The 15,525-nt window shown below is 38.9% G+C and overlaps 1 protein-coding gene across 2 annotated transcripts in view; it reads right to left on the bottom strand.

The window, feature by feature from the left end:
• EPB41L4B (erythrocyte membrane protein band 4.1 like 4B) overlaps positions 1–15,525 on the bottom strand; it is a 167,645-nt gene that overhangs the window by 95,353 nt on the left and 56,767 nt on the right. For both annotated transcript variants that reach the window (XM_065667749.1, XM_065667750.1), the window contains exons 3-7: positions 10,989–11,031; positions 8,707–8,785; positions 5,735–5,779; positions 4,893–4,945; positions 623–743 (exon numbers count right to left, since the gene is read on the bottom strand). In XM_065667749.1, coding sequence (XP_065523821.1) covers positions 623–743; positions 4,893–4,945; positions 5,735–5,779; positions 8,707–8,785; positions 10,989–11,031 — 341 coding nt within the window. The remainder of the gene's footprint in view (positions 1–622; positions 744–4,892; positions 4,946–5,734; positions 5,780–8,706; positions 8,786–10,988; positions 11,032–15,525) is intronic.

Genomic DNA, 15,525 nt, shown 5'->3' on the forward strand with positions numbered 1-15,525 from the left:
GAACATAAGATTTATTTATACTTTATAGTATGAAATTTTTGTCCGTTTAAAATCTTTTAAACTTTTTCCCCTAATCTTTTTCTTTGGGACCCCAATCTTAATGACACTGAATGATATTTTAAGCTTAGCTTATGTTTTTACCCTTTTCCCTCCAAAGGAAAAACAAATCAGAGGGATGAAAATGCAAAAAGGTCTAAAAGTGACAATATGGATGAAAGCTCAGGTAAGACAGAATCACCAAAATCTATTATATTTACTAACAAAAGACAGGAAAAACAATTTACTGTTACCCTGAATACAAAACTTTATGTGCGTATGTGTGAGAGAAGGAGAGACAAAGAGAACAATTCCCAACATAAACAGCAAGAAGACCTGACTGCTTAACCTGTTATGAAGTTATCTAAAGAAAAATGAAAAGAATTAAAGCTCACCCACCAACTTTCCCTAAATTACCACTTGCCATTTCTAGGGGAGGGGAGGGCTCAAAGTCTACTTACAGTACTTTTCAACAGACAAACATTATCACTGTGTCACATCTACTGAAGGCATTCTTGAGGACATATCTGACTTCAGAAGAAAACCTCCTGTTGCTAGAGACTCCACTCCCACACAGGTACCCTACCTGCACTCTTTCCACTTCTGAAAAATGTCAAATTCCATTGCTTCGGTCTGGTTTGGTGCAAACCTGAATTCAGACACAAGTTCTGGTGTGTGCTCTGGGTGCTCACACTCTCCCAGCTCAGCTGCAATGAATCAATTGAAAAGTTAAAAACAAAAATCATGAGATGACCAGAAACATTTAAGTCCACAACCTCCACACAGACAATGTTTGTAAGTTTCTAAGTATGTTGTAGAAGAACGCACTTGTGCTGATGTTGTAAGTTAACCTCCTCCCTGCAAACTCAAACCAGATTTTACAGCACAAGTCAGACAAACGCATTTTCAGGAGCACTGTAAGGTTATGGTAAAGAATTCTGACACTCAAGAATCTAGAACTAAACCTTCTTAACTAAAGCTGCTTCTTTGGGTTTTGAAGCATTAAAAAGGAATGAAGTTTCTATCAAAAGCAAAAATCAATGCACTACTGTTTCAAAAAAGGTTACTTTGAAATTTCCTCTCATTGTGTATTTTTCATTCCAAAACGCTTCCCATTCCATTGCATGCTTAGTTGTGTTACTGCTTGTGTCAGAACACAAAGATAATACTTAGTCTTAACAAACCAGTACTGAAGTTGTGCGGTTCTTTTTAAAACCACAGAGGTCCTATAATATTCCGGTTAAGTAGTTTTTAAGGAAAACCACTACCATATTGAGGTGTCACTTTCTACTTAGCTGCTCAGGGGCTGGTATCTTCTTTTCTAGGAGCAGGACACTTGCAGACTCTACTGACCTCAGCAGAAGATGCATGTGCTGGGCATCTCTGTGACTGAAACCCTTGACTGTCTTATGCCTGCAACCTGCTTTGCTCCTGGCACCTTTTAGCTATACAAAGAGGCTACAATGTCATCGCCTCAGCATGGAGACACAAACAGCAGCAGCAATATATGATTCAGCAGTACCGCCTGTCACCCCCTGACATATGACATGATTCCAAACCAGGGCTTTGGCAGTCAGTGTTTCTTGTGTACTATTACTACTGCCACCACAATAAATATTAAAAAAAAAAAAAAAAAAAAAAAGGAAAATAAAGAAGAAAAAAGGGAAAAGAAAAAGGAAAAAATTAAAAAGGGAAAAAGAAAAAAAAAAGGGCAAGCATAATAAGAGGGAAATAAACTCCCTTGAAGAAAACAGTTTTATTGCTTCAGGGCAGTATTAGCCGTAACAGTAAAAAACTAATTCACTGTCAGTCTTCAAAAATACCTAGCAGGATATATCAGAACACAGGAAGTTACATGGTGAGTTACATTATTCTTATCTATATGCCTTCTTTAACAGAGTTAGCTCAGCTCTGCTGCTGTTTCATCTAAGTGGGAAGCCTATTTAACACATGTTGCAAAGAATTACTGGCAGTCCAGTCTCCAGACTGTAAGAGGGAGCCACAACACACACATTAGCAAGGAGGACTTCAGGGGGAAAAAAAAGTAAGAATTTGAAGTTGGATGTGTTGACAACCATCTAGGAAAAACATGGGAGATTTCTCTACTAGTTAACTGAGAGAGAAGGCGGGGAATGAAAGCTGACTGTGCCATAAAGAGGATGTGTAAGGATGAGAAGAATTACGAGTGTGTAGGACAAAAGATACACAGAGAAGCTAGGGCAGAAGTATTAGGTACAAGGAAAATATCACCCTTGCTTCCCAAAGGCTGCAGTCACTGTTTATTCACTTTCAGGCAAACAAACTGTGTCATCATTTTGATCTCTAAGAAATAGGTCTTAAGATTAAGAGCCAGCAAGAGTCTCACCAGCTCCCTGCAGAGCAGAAGAAGGGGAAAAGAGCAGGCTAAGTACAAAGATGCTCTCACTAGTGAATCTGCTTGTGGAATTACATTCACTGAATGGCTCAGTAGCGCTAACATTTTTCAACACAAGGGCACGGCAGAAGACCCATCTCTTCATTTTAGGTTTTATATTATGCTTTGGCATGCCCTCCTCTGCTGCTTTTTTTTTTTTTTTGGAGGTGGTGGTGATGGGTTGTTATATAATGCATTTAAATACATTATCCATGTTCTTTAATAAATAACTGCATGAACTGGGGAAATATTTAAAAGGAAGTTTCTGAGAAAGGTTTTGAAAACCAGAAAAGCATGCTTATCTGTTTATATTGTTCATTCATCGACATGTTTATATTGTTCATTCTTTTATACAGAAGGAAGAAAAAGTTTTCACTATCCCAGGAAGATGGCTTACAATTAGAACTGAATACTGGAGATCTGAGAAAATGTTTTCCTTTTGAGTTTAGTAGTTTCATAAGTATACCTGGTTGAATAGGAAAGCCAAGCAAGACTAATGAGGTAGTTAAAGAGTTAGTTAAAGAGTTATTCTAAGAGTGACAATTCAAGTTGATTACAAGCTTTCTGCAGATAATCCCTAGGTGAAGTACACTATTATGTATCTGCTTCACAAGTTACCCATACTGCAAATCAATGTTACTTGCTACAGAATTTCCTCATGGGCCTGGCAACAAACCAACAATTTATATTTGAAAGATGATTCACACCAAACACCAGCCTTGGAAACTGTTGTTTGAAACAAAGAAAGAATTACTGTAATGGGACAACTCTGTTGATAAAGAAAATGTATGAAGCAACAGAAGCTGCCCTGTGAAGAGAACAGACTTTTCTTTCAGAGGCCTTAGCGTAGCAGTTTCTAAATAGCCATTTGTAACTTTTTCTTCACTCTTAGGAAAGGCTCACTAAGGAACAAGATTAGATTTTACAGGGTAAATGTAACCTGCTGAGGAGGGAGTAATCATTTGACATTTCTTAAAACTCTTCTGCTTAATTAAATTCCCAATGTTAGTAAAATGTACTTACTAAATGTTATATTATAGAATCATAGAATAGCAAATGCTACTTACAGTGTATGTCAGCAGAGATACTAAATTAGTTACAATAATGAAAGAATTTTGGAGAAACTTGTTGTGATGATATCAAAATTGCAGGAAATGGAAGGAAAAAAAGGCAGAGAAGTATAAAAAGTATGTTCCCACAGAGAGCGTCAAGAAGAGTTAGCTTTGGTACCTAGCTGGGGACATTATAAACGTGATGGATAGCTGTGGTATTACATTTACACAGTAATCACAGATGTCAGTTACTATAGGCATCAACCTATTGCCTTTCGCTTAGTTCTACTTCATTAGTCCAGGGGTAAGGTTACTGCTGTTTTTATCTGTGAAAATGGAAAACAGAAATAACAAATTAAATATGAGCTCCAGACTTTTTCTGTCTTTAAAAGACAGAGTTTGCCTGCAGTAGTTCTTTGCACACCTAACCATCAGAGCTGTGCCAGACTAGAGCAGAAAAATAACCCACTGCCTTAAGATTTATACCTGTTACTGTTTGGAACTGAATTCCCAGTTTTGATTGTCAAGTCCACCTAGCATCACTGAGTTATCTCCATTGCCATATTAAATTAAAAGGCTCTATCTAAGCACTCCATGCACCATTGCCAACCACCAGATGAAGGAGAAAGAGCATTTTTCATTGCAATTAATTTTGCTGCTGCTATGCTTACAGTGGTCCAGTTCACTGTCCTTTCTTTTAGGAGCAAGAAGCCCATGTTCAAAACTACACCCACAGGGACCCGCCTAGTGCAAAGCTCTACAACTGCCTGAAAGGAGAACGAAGAGAGGATGTGGCTGCTCTCTTTCCCCAGATAACAAGTAACAGGACAAGCGGTAACGGCCTCAAGCTGCACAAGGGATGTTTAGACTGGATATTAACAAAAACTTCTTCACAGAGAGAAGTGGTCAGGTACTGGAATCAGCTGTTCAAAACAGTGGTGGAATCACTGTTCAAAACCCATGTAAATGAGGCTCTCAGTGACACGTTTAGTGGCGGACATGGCAGTCCTGGAGTAATGGCTGGACTTGATAAACTTAAAGGTCTTTTCCAACCTAGCTGATTCTATGAAGCATGGGCTGAAAGGCCACCTGGCTCTTCAGGCTGAGCCAGCAGTACTGTGAACACACTACAGCTTCTCATTCAGTGGGTAACTATTTGAGGTCTTTCTTCCCTGGTCTGCCCCTGGTTGCCATGAGACATTTTGCCTATTCATTCCTTTAAGGTTTCTTCCCTTTGGCAAGTGTGCCAATGCTGGCCAATGGAGTTTAGAAGTTACGAACGGTGGGAAGGCACGGAAGTGATCTAACATTCTTCTCCCCAGCTAAAGGAATGGCATTTATATATGATGAATGAAAAAGCACTAGTAACGAAGAGTAAAAAGGGATCATACCTTGAAGACACAGAGCTGCGAGTTCAACAGCAGTTTCATATGGGCATTTCAGTCTTGAAAAGAAAAAAAAAAAGGTATAAAAAGCATGTTGTCTTTCTCAGTGAATTCTTCTTGTAATAAAGCTAAAAAGTAGCTTGATATAAGAAATGGAAACATTAACTTCCATCAACTACTAATGATAGGAAACATCTAACATTATTTTTACTTGTATATCATTACTTCCTAATTTGGTACATTCTAATTAGCACTGAACACATGATACACTCCACCATAAAACAAGCTTGAACTAATAGAGACAACATTAAACTAAGGGACCCTTTCTGCTTCCACACTGTATTATAGAACATGGCTTTGATTTTGTAATTAAAAAAAAAAAAAAAATAGAGCAGGTGTGAATTTACTGGCCGGGGTGAGACTATAAACACACAAAGTACTTCTGCAGGGTTGACCTGCAGAGAAAGTGTTGCACTTCATCTTTTCCTCCTGTGTTTTACCTACCATGCTGGAAAATATGGCAAGCACAAGTTACATTTTCAAGTCATAATAATAATCAGGACAGTCTTTGCTCTTTAAGTATTTCCATCACCCGGTCGATCCATTAAAGGTCTTTACCCGTTCTATTTGTCAATAATATAAGCATGATGCACACAAAGTCATCTATCTCTGTATTCTAACACAAAAAAAACCCATGCATGTGGAACTGTAAATCATTCTTATAATCTGTGCACAAACACCACAGAGAATTAAAAAGATCACACAGTTAAAGTACAATTTTAAATCACTGAGCAATTAGCTATAATAAATACGTTAAGTTACAGCTGCAAGAGCAAAGAGGTACTTACTTCCCTGAAAGAATGTCTTGCCGGAGCTGTAATACAAACAGGTACCTGGCAAATGTAAATTCAGAAAGTCAGAAGTATATATGATGTCCTCTTTCTAACCCCAATGGCTCTTAAGAAAAAGGGCCTTTGGGATCACCCCGATACACCCTGCAACCTTCAAACTTCCCCTAGCTTTCATTAAAATCAGAAAGAATATTTTTCATCTGCTGGCTGTGGTCAGGACATTGTCCAAAGCCTTGTTGTTTAGAGATGTGCTCTATCTGAGCATACACCACAGCAACCTAAACGTAACTGACATTCTGACATTCTCCTGATCTGAGCCCTTCCCAGTTCAAGGAGGAATTGAACTACACGATCTAGAGTCAAAGGCACGAAGACTTCAGGTCTACCTTCTCAAACAACATGGGAAAGCATCTACATTGGCAAAAGAAAAAGCCCAGGTTGAATTATCATTCAAAATAGCAGAAAACTTCTGAAGAAACCTGGGTCCACACATATATTTAGGAGGCCAAGTAGGAATTTATAGCCTTCAAACTGTAGTAGTAGTTTAAGCTGTTGCTAATTTTCAGTTATAGGCACATTTCATGTTTCACAGCCACTCAGAGTTAGGGTTTGAGGCATGCAGAAGCACCTAAGGTAATGGAAGAGCTCTGTTCAGGACAAGGTGGCACAGACAGGCTCTGCACCGCTCTGGACACTGCGGGGTGAGGCTTGCCATGATGCGCGATGCAAGAGAAGCAAGCACAAAGCACTACTGAGTGTCAACCCAGTAAATGTGAATGTAAGTAAACCTCTGCTACCTTTACAAAGGAGCCAGAAAGACAAAGTGTTTTTCATCACAGAGGATGTGCTGTGAATGTGAGGATGGATGAATAGTTGGAATCAGACAGGGAAACAGGAATGAAAAAGGAAGATTAAAAAGACTTCTCATGACACACTAAAGCAGGATCAGATTTATCCACGTTAGCTCTGTGTCACAGCTCTGATTCACATACTTGGCTAATACCTGACATGCCAATCAAACCTGGGTATTTGCATGCATAGATTAAACATAGACAAGTGTATTTCCTGTTCCTATTGTCTTCCTCTGATGATTCACAATCTCATGAACTCTTCTAAATTTGAAAGAAAGATCTGGGCAGTTCTTCTGCCTGTGTCAGCTGGCCAGTAAAGCACCATGGCCAGGCTCTGGTTGGTATGGCTTACTCTTGCTCCTTTTCTGCACGCAGACTGACAAGCATCAGAATCTCAATTGCTGATATCCCAAAATCAGCAAATTCTCTGTTATTTTTCTAACTAACCTACCTAAAAAGGTCCCACAAAGGTGACAGAAGATGTCTTCCAAAATGCACTGGATTTAAACTGTGTTGTTGAACTGTTAAAAGACAGAGTGAGTGACGGGTTTCAGCTCTCTGCTTATTATGAGAATGTGACATTTACATCTTCACTACAAACTGGAGTCTACTAGAAAACAGCCTCCACAAGGAATTTTGAACATCCGCCCCCCAACCAGGTCAGTTCATGGTTACTGTTAATGGTAATTTTTCCTCCACCTCTTACTCCCATTTTAATTCTGAGTATACAGTTTTTAATCCTCATTTTTTACTCAACATGCTACATGGAAAATATGATCCAGCCAGCATAAAGATCCTTAAAGAAACCCAGCAACATCCAAAATTACTCTCCCCTAAAAAAAAGAAAAATACAACTATTTGTTCACTGTAAAATCAATTTCTAGCTCATTTTCATTCTCCTTCCCTCCTTTCACAGACATCTTCTGTCAAGCTTGTGATTAAATAAAACTGTTCATAACACTGAAAATTCAGCTGACTAAAGTGGTTTTTCTAATTAAAATAGTCTTCTGAAATGTCATATTTCAGCAACAATTAGATCACGAAGCATCTTTCAGAGGAAATGTCTTACTTGATCACAGCAATGATCACATAGCTCAGAAACCCACATCTTGCAGTGACTAGAATCATATGATTCAGAGGATTAAGCAAGAAATCTTGCAGTAGACAGTAATGGAATAATTTGACCACAGGGGAAATGTAATACATGTCACACATGCACCCTGATGTATGAAGACTTACATCAATTTTCAGAAAATATATATTATTCCTACTAATTTAACCGCATTTTCTCATTACAGATGCCCTCGAATCACCCAGGTTTTTTGATTCCCTTAAGATCTTGTATTCAATCAGGTAAGTGGCAGGGAGTTCTATAGGTTAATTATACATTGTATTGGAATATGTCCTTTTATCGAATTAACACTGTTGCACTAAATTGATAGCGGATATTAAATCCTCCATGTCAGTTATCATAAGGTAGTGACAATCAGCTCTTTCATCTTGTCTCACGCAGTGGGAAAAAAACCCACCATGGTCAACACAGCAGATAGGAGACAGCAAACTTACATCTGCAAGTGTAAGTTTAATGTAAACATCACATGCACATGAACTACAACCATCAACAGTCTTTAAGCACCTTAGGCTGATGGGGAGTACACTGACTATTGCCAAGCAAATTAGAAGACATAGAAAATGCCCTATGGTGAGAAACAGACAGAAAAAAAAAAAAGATAGAATAACATTACGACAGATAATTGCTATACAAAGAAGACACAAATTTGGCAGATACAAAAGGTAATTAAACCCTTTTCCTCCAGCTGCTCCTTTCCCAGTTTTCAGAGTATCCTCCAGATTACACCACGGTGCTATGAACCCAGCAAGGTGTAGTTCTTACACCCCTGAAAATAGCCCACCAAAGTGAAACAAAAGACCTTCAGGTATTCTGACTTTATACAATTGCAGTCTTTTGCACCACAGAGAACACGTGGGGAAGTTGAAGAGATTCAGTCAATCAGCTGTTAACCAAGAACTCAAGCTGCCTATTCCCATAATTCTGTGGCCTTTGTACCATTATTAAATCATCCCCAATTCTCAGAGCAAAGGGGACAAAGTTCCTACCTTGTAAACTCCTCATGAAGGTTGTTTGGTTCTGATGAATAGTACTTTATTCGAAAATGCAACGTGTATGGAGGTCCAACTGTGTATGCAGAGATTTTAAACGGGGGAAAACAAAAAGTTTACACTAGTTGAGCATCTCCTAAGACAGGACAACAACCACCACCCCACAACCCAAGAAACCCAAAGCGAGGTGTGTTTTTCACATTCTTCGAAGAAGCCAGTATTTCATGGTTTTAAACTGTAAAATGCATGCAATAAAAGAAAAAAAAAATAGATTACCACCATACTGTCTGATAACTCTAATAATTAGATGAATCCAGCAACAGTCCATTGGGCAAACACATTTTTGTTCAAAGAGGTGTGCCCACAGCAAGTTCCAGGTACGCTGCCTGTTGCTGAAGGCAGAGGGAGATGGCAGGGAGTGGGAGGAAGAGGGTGATGCTTCTTATGAGGCACAAACACAACCCCAAAAAACACCTGACCCAATAGATCAGATTTTGACTGGTACAAGTGAACAAGAAAGGGTAAGATAAATACTGTGGAAAATGCTGGAGAGGGCTCTGAAAGCCACCCATGGACACAGAAAGCTAACAGATTCCACAAAGTGGTGTTGGGAGAATTGTTTTCTAATACCAGAAGGTGAATGCTAGGTCTGACTTTCTGTGTAACACAGATAATAAAATCAGATACCATGAGACTATGACCAGTATTTCCTCATCTGCCTAAACATCATCTTCCAGACCAACAGCCTGCTGGTACATTAAGTGCTAGAAAAGTAATTTTCTTTCACACCCTTCTAAGGTCTTCTGTAACACCATATCAACACAGTATGTATGTGCATATCAATGAGCCACTCTACTAAAACATGTGCAGCTAAACCTGTAATTATTAGAGCTTTGACACTGTCTCCAGCAGTAGCTCCTAGAACACAGGTTATAGTACCCTCAGCTGACAGGCACTACTGGTAAGGTCTGCATCAGTGAGATAATGACTCTTACCTGCCCACTGCTGGGAAAAAAAGAGCAGTGAGCACATCCATCATGAAAGAGGAACTCTTCTCAAAGCACCTGCTGAATGCAAGGTAAAGAAAAGTATCCTGTTGTGAGGCAGACCTTTACAACACCCATCAAATTGCTTCCCTCTTCGGCATTCCTCAGGGCATGGCTTGGCCAATTTCTTTTTAAAATAGGCCCTTCACAGATTAAACAGACAAAACGGTGCAACTAAACTGGTTGAAGGTGTTACAGAATCATTGATTTTCCACATTTTAAGGCAGATCAAAAAAAGGACACAGCTGTAACAGAAAGTACACCTTTAAATCCCTTAGCAACTTCAGGTAAAGCAGCCTGTGATGCGATGAAAAGATGAGAGAGAAAGCCAACCACCAAAACCTTACCTCAGCTATCTTTACTGTCTATTCTAGCAGAATAATAGCCACACACTGTGGATTGAAAGCAAACTGTCCTAAAGGGCTTTGAAGAACTCCACCATTTACAAAAATCATCTAGATATTTGGATACTTATCAGAAAGAAAGGCAAAGCACCAATGAAGCAATCAAGACCCATTTCTGTGAGATCCTGCAAGAGGGTCAACAATTTCCTTTCAAAACACTATATTTTAATCTCACAGAAATGGTATTTCAATATCACATAAGATTATCCATGCCTGTCTATGGCTGTGGCCAACTGCAGTATACTAACAAAACATGTTAGTGCTGATGCTGTACTGTATCCCAGCCTGTAACCAGGTTATTAAGAGATCCAAAAGCAACTTGCCCACCTTAGCCAATTTCCACAAAGAACTCAGTGTCCAAACCCAACCCCACCACCCACTTGATGAAACAGCAGGTATTTCTGCTGGTTTTATTCATGATATAAAAAAGGAGGTTAACCATTACACAACGAAACATTTTCCATTAATCAGTCTTCGAAAAAAGTAATAAAATAAAAATCAGAAAATTTGTTCCGGATCAGTAGCAGTGACAGAAACCACGATCTGTGTCCAGGCAACCTGATTTCACAGATCAGGCTGAAATTACCTGACAACCTACTCTGTCTCAGACGAACAGCACATGTTTAACAAGGGCTGCTGAAGGCTGGTCTACCGCTTATACGTGCTCTTGCATTTAGCATGATATAGTCAGCCAGTTAGCCATTAAATCTATTTCCTAAGAAATATTTATTCCATTAAAGGCCATGTTTAAACATGTACAATCATGTTCAAATACTCTAAGTTTATATTCTTAAGGAAGTAACAAAATAAACAGAGACCTGCTACTTACTTTTTATTTGCTTCTTAATGAATTTTGAATGGTCCAACCAGTGCTAAAAAAAGAAAATCCACATTTAAAAGCAGTTCCATTTAAAGATTTTGTTGACATGATAATTACAGTAAAATTTAACAGATAAAAATATCTTTTAGGAGGAAATACTGCTATATTTATTTACTAAACTTCTATACATTTGAACAAATGTTCATTTTCACATTTACCAACTTACTTTCTTTGAATGGGGAAAGCTTGATTTACAAATGCATCAGTATTGCCAGGGAAGTTTCACTCTTCCAGAGAGGAAACCTCAAAAACCAAAACGCAGTGGATGGAAAATACCCTTTCATACTAGGTCTAACATCTGTTATGGAAGTGCCCTTGTGGACACCAGGCCAAACCCCTGGGTTTCATTCTCTTTTCAACTCTCCTGTTTGATGAAGACCCTCCAGATCCTACACTGTCCTGCCTTCCATTGCTCCATGGCCAAGTTTTTTCAAGATAAGATGAATACTTAACCCTCACTAAAAGCATCTGGGAAACACTGATGCACACCCACCTCCTCATTTTGAGCTAATCAAAAGATCTTTAATAGATGCATCTATGATGACAAAAATGTATGCTTCCCAGCAAAGTTTATGCACTCTCTTGTCAGTGCAAGTTGTATCTACAGAAGAGTAACAATGAACAATCTCTGGCGCAAACTTAGCTTAAACCTTTGACTGTCTCTGCACAATGTCCTACACAAGGCTGCAATGTGATTTAAAGCAATCCTATGTAAATGCTCCAGTCACATAAGGTAATAAACCAGTATTTGGAATTCCTCTAAATAATTTTGCTATATTAACTTTAAAATAATTAACTAGGTACTATGGCACAAAATCTTAAGGAAAAAAACCCTGCCTCCCTATTAAAGCATTCATGCTTTCAGAAAAAGGAGAATCTGTAAATGACTACTTATCATTCCACTAACACCACGCTACCACAGCTAAATAAATGTGAAAAAGTATTTGTTGGATAGTAATGCTGCTATTTATTTACCAAGTCTGTCCTAAGCCAAAGCCAAAAGTTACTTATCACAGGTATAGAGAAGGGCACAGATCAAAAGTCTGATAACTTATGACCCCTGAGGTAAATAAATCTCACCAAAAGGAGAAATAGAAAAAGAAATAACACTTATTCTGAAGGTGCTTTTATTTGCATGAGACTTGCTAGACTTCCTTAAGTGAGGCTGCCAAGGAATCCATCCTTACAATCTGAGAAATCTCTACCAGAATGGAAATAAAATATTACAGCAGCTCATACCAATACATTCCTTGGAGTTACAAGTCATTTATTTGGACTCTACTTTGCTCTTTTATGAAGAATTACACAAGAAAACACAGCAGCTCACAGAAGCTTTATGAAATTTCAAGTTTTTGATAGTAACATTGAAACGTCAGTGGATTTTTTTAGCAGGTTTTTGGTTTGTTTGTTTGGGCTTTTTTTAAACTGAAATTATACTTTCTGTTACTTTCATACCTCCAGGGCAGATTACTCTTCTGTGCTTCTAACACCTAGCTACAAAAATGTCTTTCACCTCAATATTTATTTTGGCTAAAGATAAACCACTCACAAAGACAAATGTACAGATTCCATTAAAAGTTTGGCTTCATATTAAATCAAATCAAACATAAATAACATCTATACTACAGGCAAAAATCCTCCAGTTACTTTTCGATCTGTGGCTCATTACTACCATGTTCAGAAATGAGCACTACACAGCCTGAACTACAATAATTCCCAATGAAATAACAGCTGACAGTCCCAATCTCGGTGTGTGGTATTCCAGGTGTACTAAAACTCAAATACAGCAAGTGTCAAACTGGTTATTTGTAAGTGTAAATACTTCAGAGAAGGTTTAAAAATAGCTCACAAGACTCTAGGAACTACTTGTGCAGACCATTAAACAAGGCTACAACGAAGACAGGGAACTATCATTCACTCTCCATACCCAAGCAGCCAGAGGCAGACTGCTCCAGGAGATAAAGCACAGCAAGCATTAAACTCATCCCTCTTCAGAAGCAAGAATGAACTGCCATTTTACCCTCATCCCACAGTGCACATCACAGCTGTGTGTGATATGGCCACCACACAGATGACAAAATAAAAATAGAGGCAGGACATGGACCAGCAGTATTATTGGCCCAGAGTTACCAGTCCTGGCAGTTTTCATGCAGATTTGCTAATTTAAAAAGGCAGATATTGTGTGCTAAAGCCAAAAAAAGGTTTGGGCTTGGCTACATACTGCTTGCTGACTCAAGAACGGGAAAGTGAAAGCAATGAATTCTGAAGTCTCACTAGGAAGTTGAAAAGAGGGGACTTCTCTCCCAGCATCTGTCTCTGTAGCTCTATGTAAGCAACTGTATACTATTTCAGGATCAAAACCCATCAAAGAAACTTAACTATGAATCTCAAAGAGTAGGACAGAGGCTGACACAGTAATTTCAACTACACAATGCCACATTCCCCATATCCAGTCTGGATTCAGAAGTATCCAAGGAGGAGGAAAATGATTAATTGGTTTAGGACTGTGTTATGATAGGAAGTGTACCTAAGCTACTTGGACAGCACTAAGAGGAAAAAAAGCAAACCAAAACAAACCCCAGTCAAACTGCAGGTAATCAAGATTCTGTGATTACTTTAGAACAGAACAGAACAAAACAGAACAGGACAGTACAAATGGTTCAGTTGGAAGGGACCTACAACAATCATCTGGTCCAACTGCCTGACTACTTTATGTTATCAAGGGAAGCATCCAAATGCTTCTTAAGCACAGACAGGCTTGAGGCATTGACCTCTCTAGGAAGCCTGTTCCAGTGTTTGACCACTCTCTCAGTAAAGAAATGCTTCTTAACGTTTAGTCTGAACTTTCCCTGATGCAGCTCTGAACCATTCCCATGTGTCCTACCACTGGATACCAGTGAGAAGAGCTCAGCACCTCCCTTTCCACTTCCCCTCCTCAGGAAGCTGCAGAAAGCAGTGAGGTTATTCCTTTAATTCTGTCAAGTAAACAGGAAGTTCAAATGCTGGATTAAATTCCATTTATTCCTGTTTAATGCCAGTGTAATTTCTTTCCTTTGCCAAATGAATAGTTTCCTATGGTACTAACTGACATAAACCAGTAGTTACTTGTTGGGATTCATGTGCTGAAAACACACCCCAATCAATTCCACATGAGAGAAACGCCATTTAAAAAAAAAAGATTCTTAAAATAGTGGAAGCACGTATGTATCTCAGCATGCTCTCCTGTTGATCACTCACTTTATCTAACTGAAGGGGAAAAACTAAATACTTCAACACTTCGTAAGTGACAGCAAACAGTATTTTCTCAAAATAGTCACACAGCAAGGGAAAGATGTATTTGTGTCAAGATACAGCAGATAACTATAGTTTCTGGTCTACGTAAGGACCAGAGTGACTGCCAAAAGAAGCTGAAAAAAACGGGAGTACCACAGGTTGACACAAACCCTTCACACACCTGAGCTTTGCAAATTCCATCGTCTCTCTACTTGCTTCCTAAAAGAATGAAAAATCCTTGTCTTGTTCTATACAGCCCTCAAAGGTGACCTGAAAAGGAAAAAAATTGCGTTTGACCCATTTTGGCTGGTTTGCTTTGCTAGCTTAAACTGCACGAAGAATGTCCTGAATAGACTGTTTCCTTATGCTCATTCTTACTGGAAGTTTTATTTGCTTTCTGAAAAACATTGCTTAAATGCTTTCTCAGGCCTTACCTGGAGGTACACGAGGGCGAACCACGCTAAATGCTCAGGTCTGGAAAAGAAGGTGTGCTAAACAAGAGGTGGCACCTTTCAAACCGAAAGGCAATTATCCCTTCAACTGTCTTCTTGCTGTCTGATTTCCCAGGCACCTGAGCCCTCCCAGGCTGTCTGCCATTAGGCACATGGCTTTCTAAAGCAGAAAGGGTAAAAGCGTATGTAATGTGTGGGAGGAAGGAATCACCGAAACAAAGTCAATAAAAACCCTACCAACCAACCACAGATTGGGATGCTTCTAATAAAGTTACAAAGCAGAAAAATCCCTTTACTCTTTTCTTCTGAAGGTCACCTTTTAAATAATATTATGGTAGAAGCAGAAAACCAAATGAGAATTGGGGTCATGTAGAAACTCAGAGACTACACAAGCACATACTTAGAAATGGTATAAGTTCCCAGGAGTTCACAGCTTAAAACGATGAGGAGATTTTTCATTACACTCATCTAAGTTCCTTTGATCCCTCCTGGAAAGTTATGTTCCTCTTGAAAATGTAGATGCAGAGAAGAATTGCTTTTAGATAAATTGCTCAGATACAGCTGAAGATGTAATGAACACCAGGGGTGACACTGGCTAGTATTTTCAGCAGGTAGCAGGATGATGGGGCACGATACAACTGCATAGGGTTACTGCATACACAATACAACTGCAGAGAGAGAGCAAGAGAGTGCTGGGGCAAAGGAAGGCACTTTTAAACTGGCTGGAGGAACTACTTAAAAACAGATTCTGTGCTATCAGC

This window comes from Lathamus discolor, chromosome 2, assembly GCF_037157495.1.
Source record: "Lathamus discolor isolate bLatDis1 chromosome 2, bLatDis1.hap1, whole genome shotgun sequence".
In the NCBI taxonomy this organism is placed as follows: Eukaryota; Metazoa; Chordata; class Aves; order Psittaciformes; family Psittacidae; genus Lathamus; species Lathamus discolor.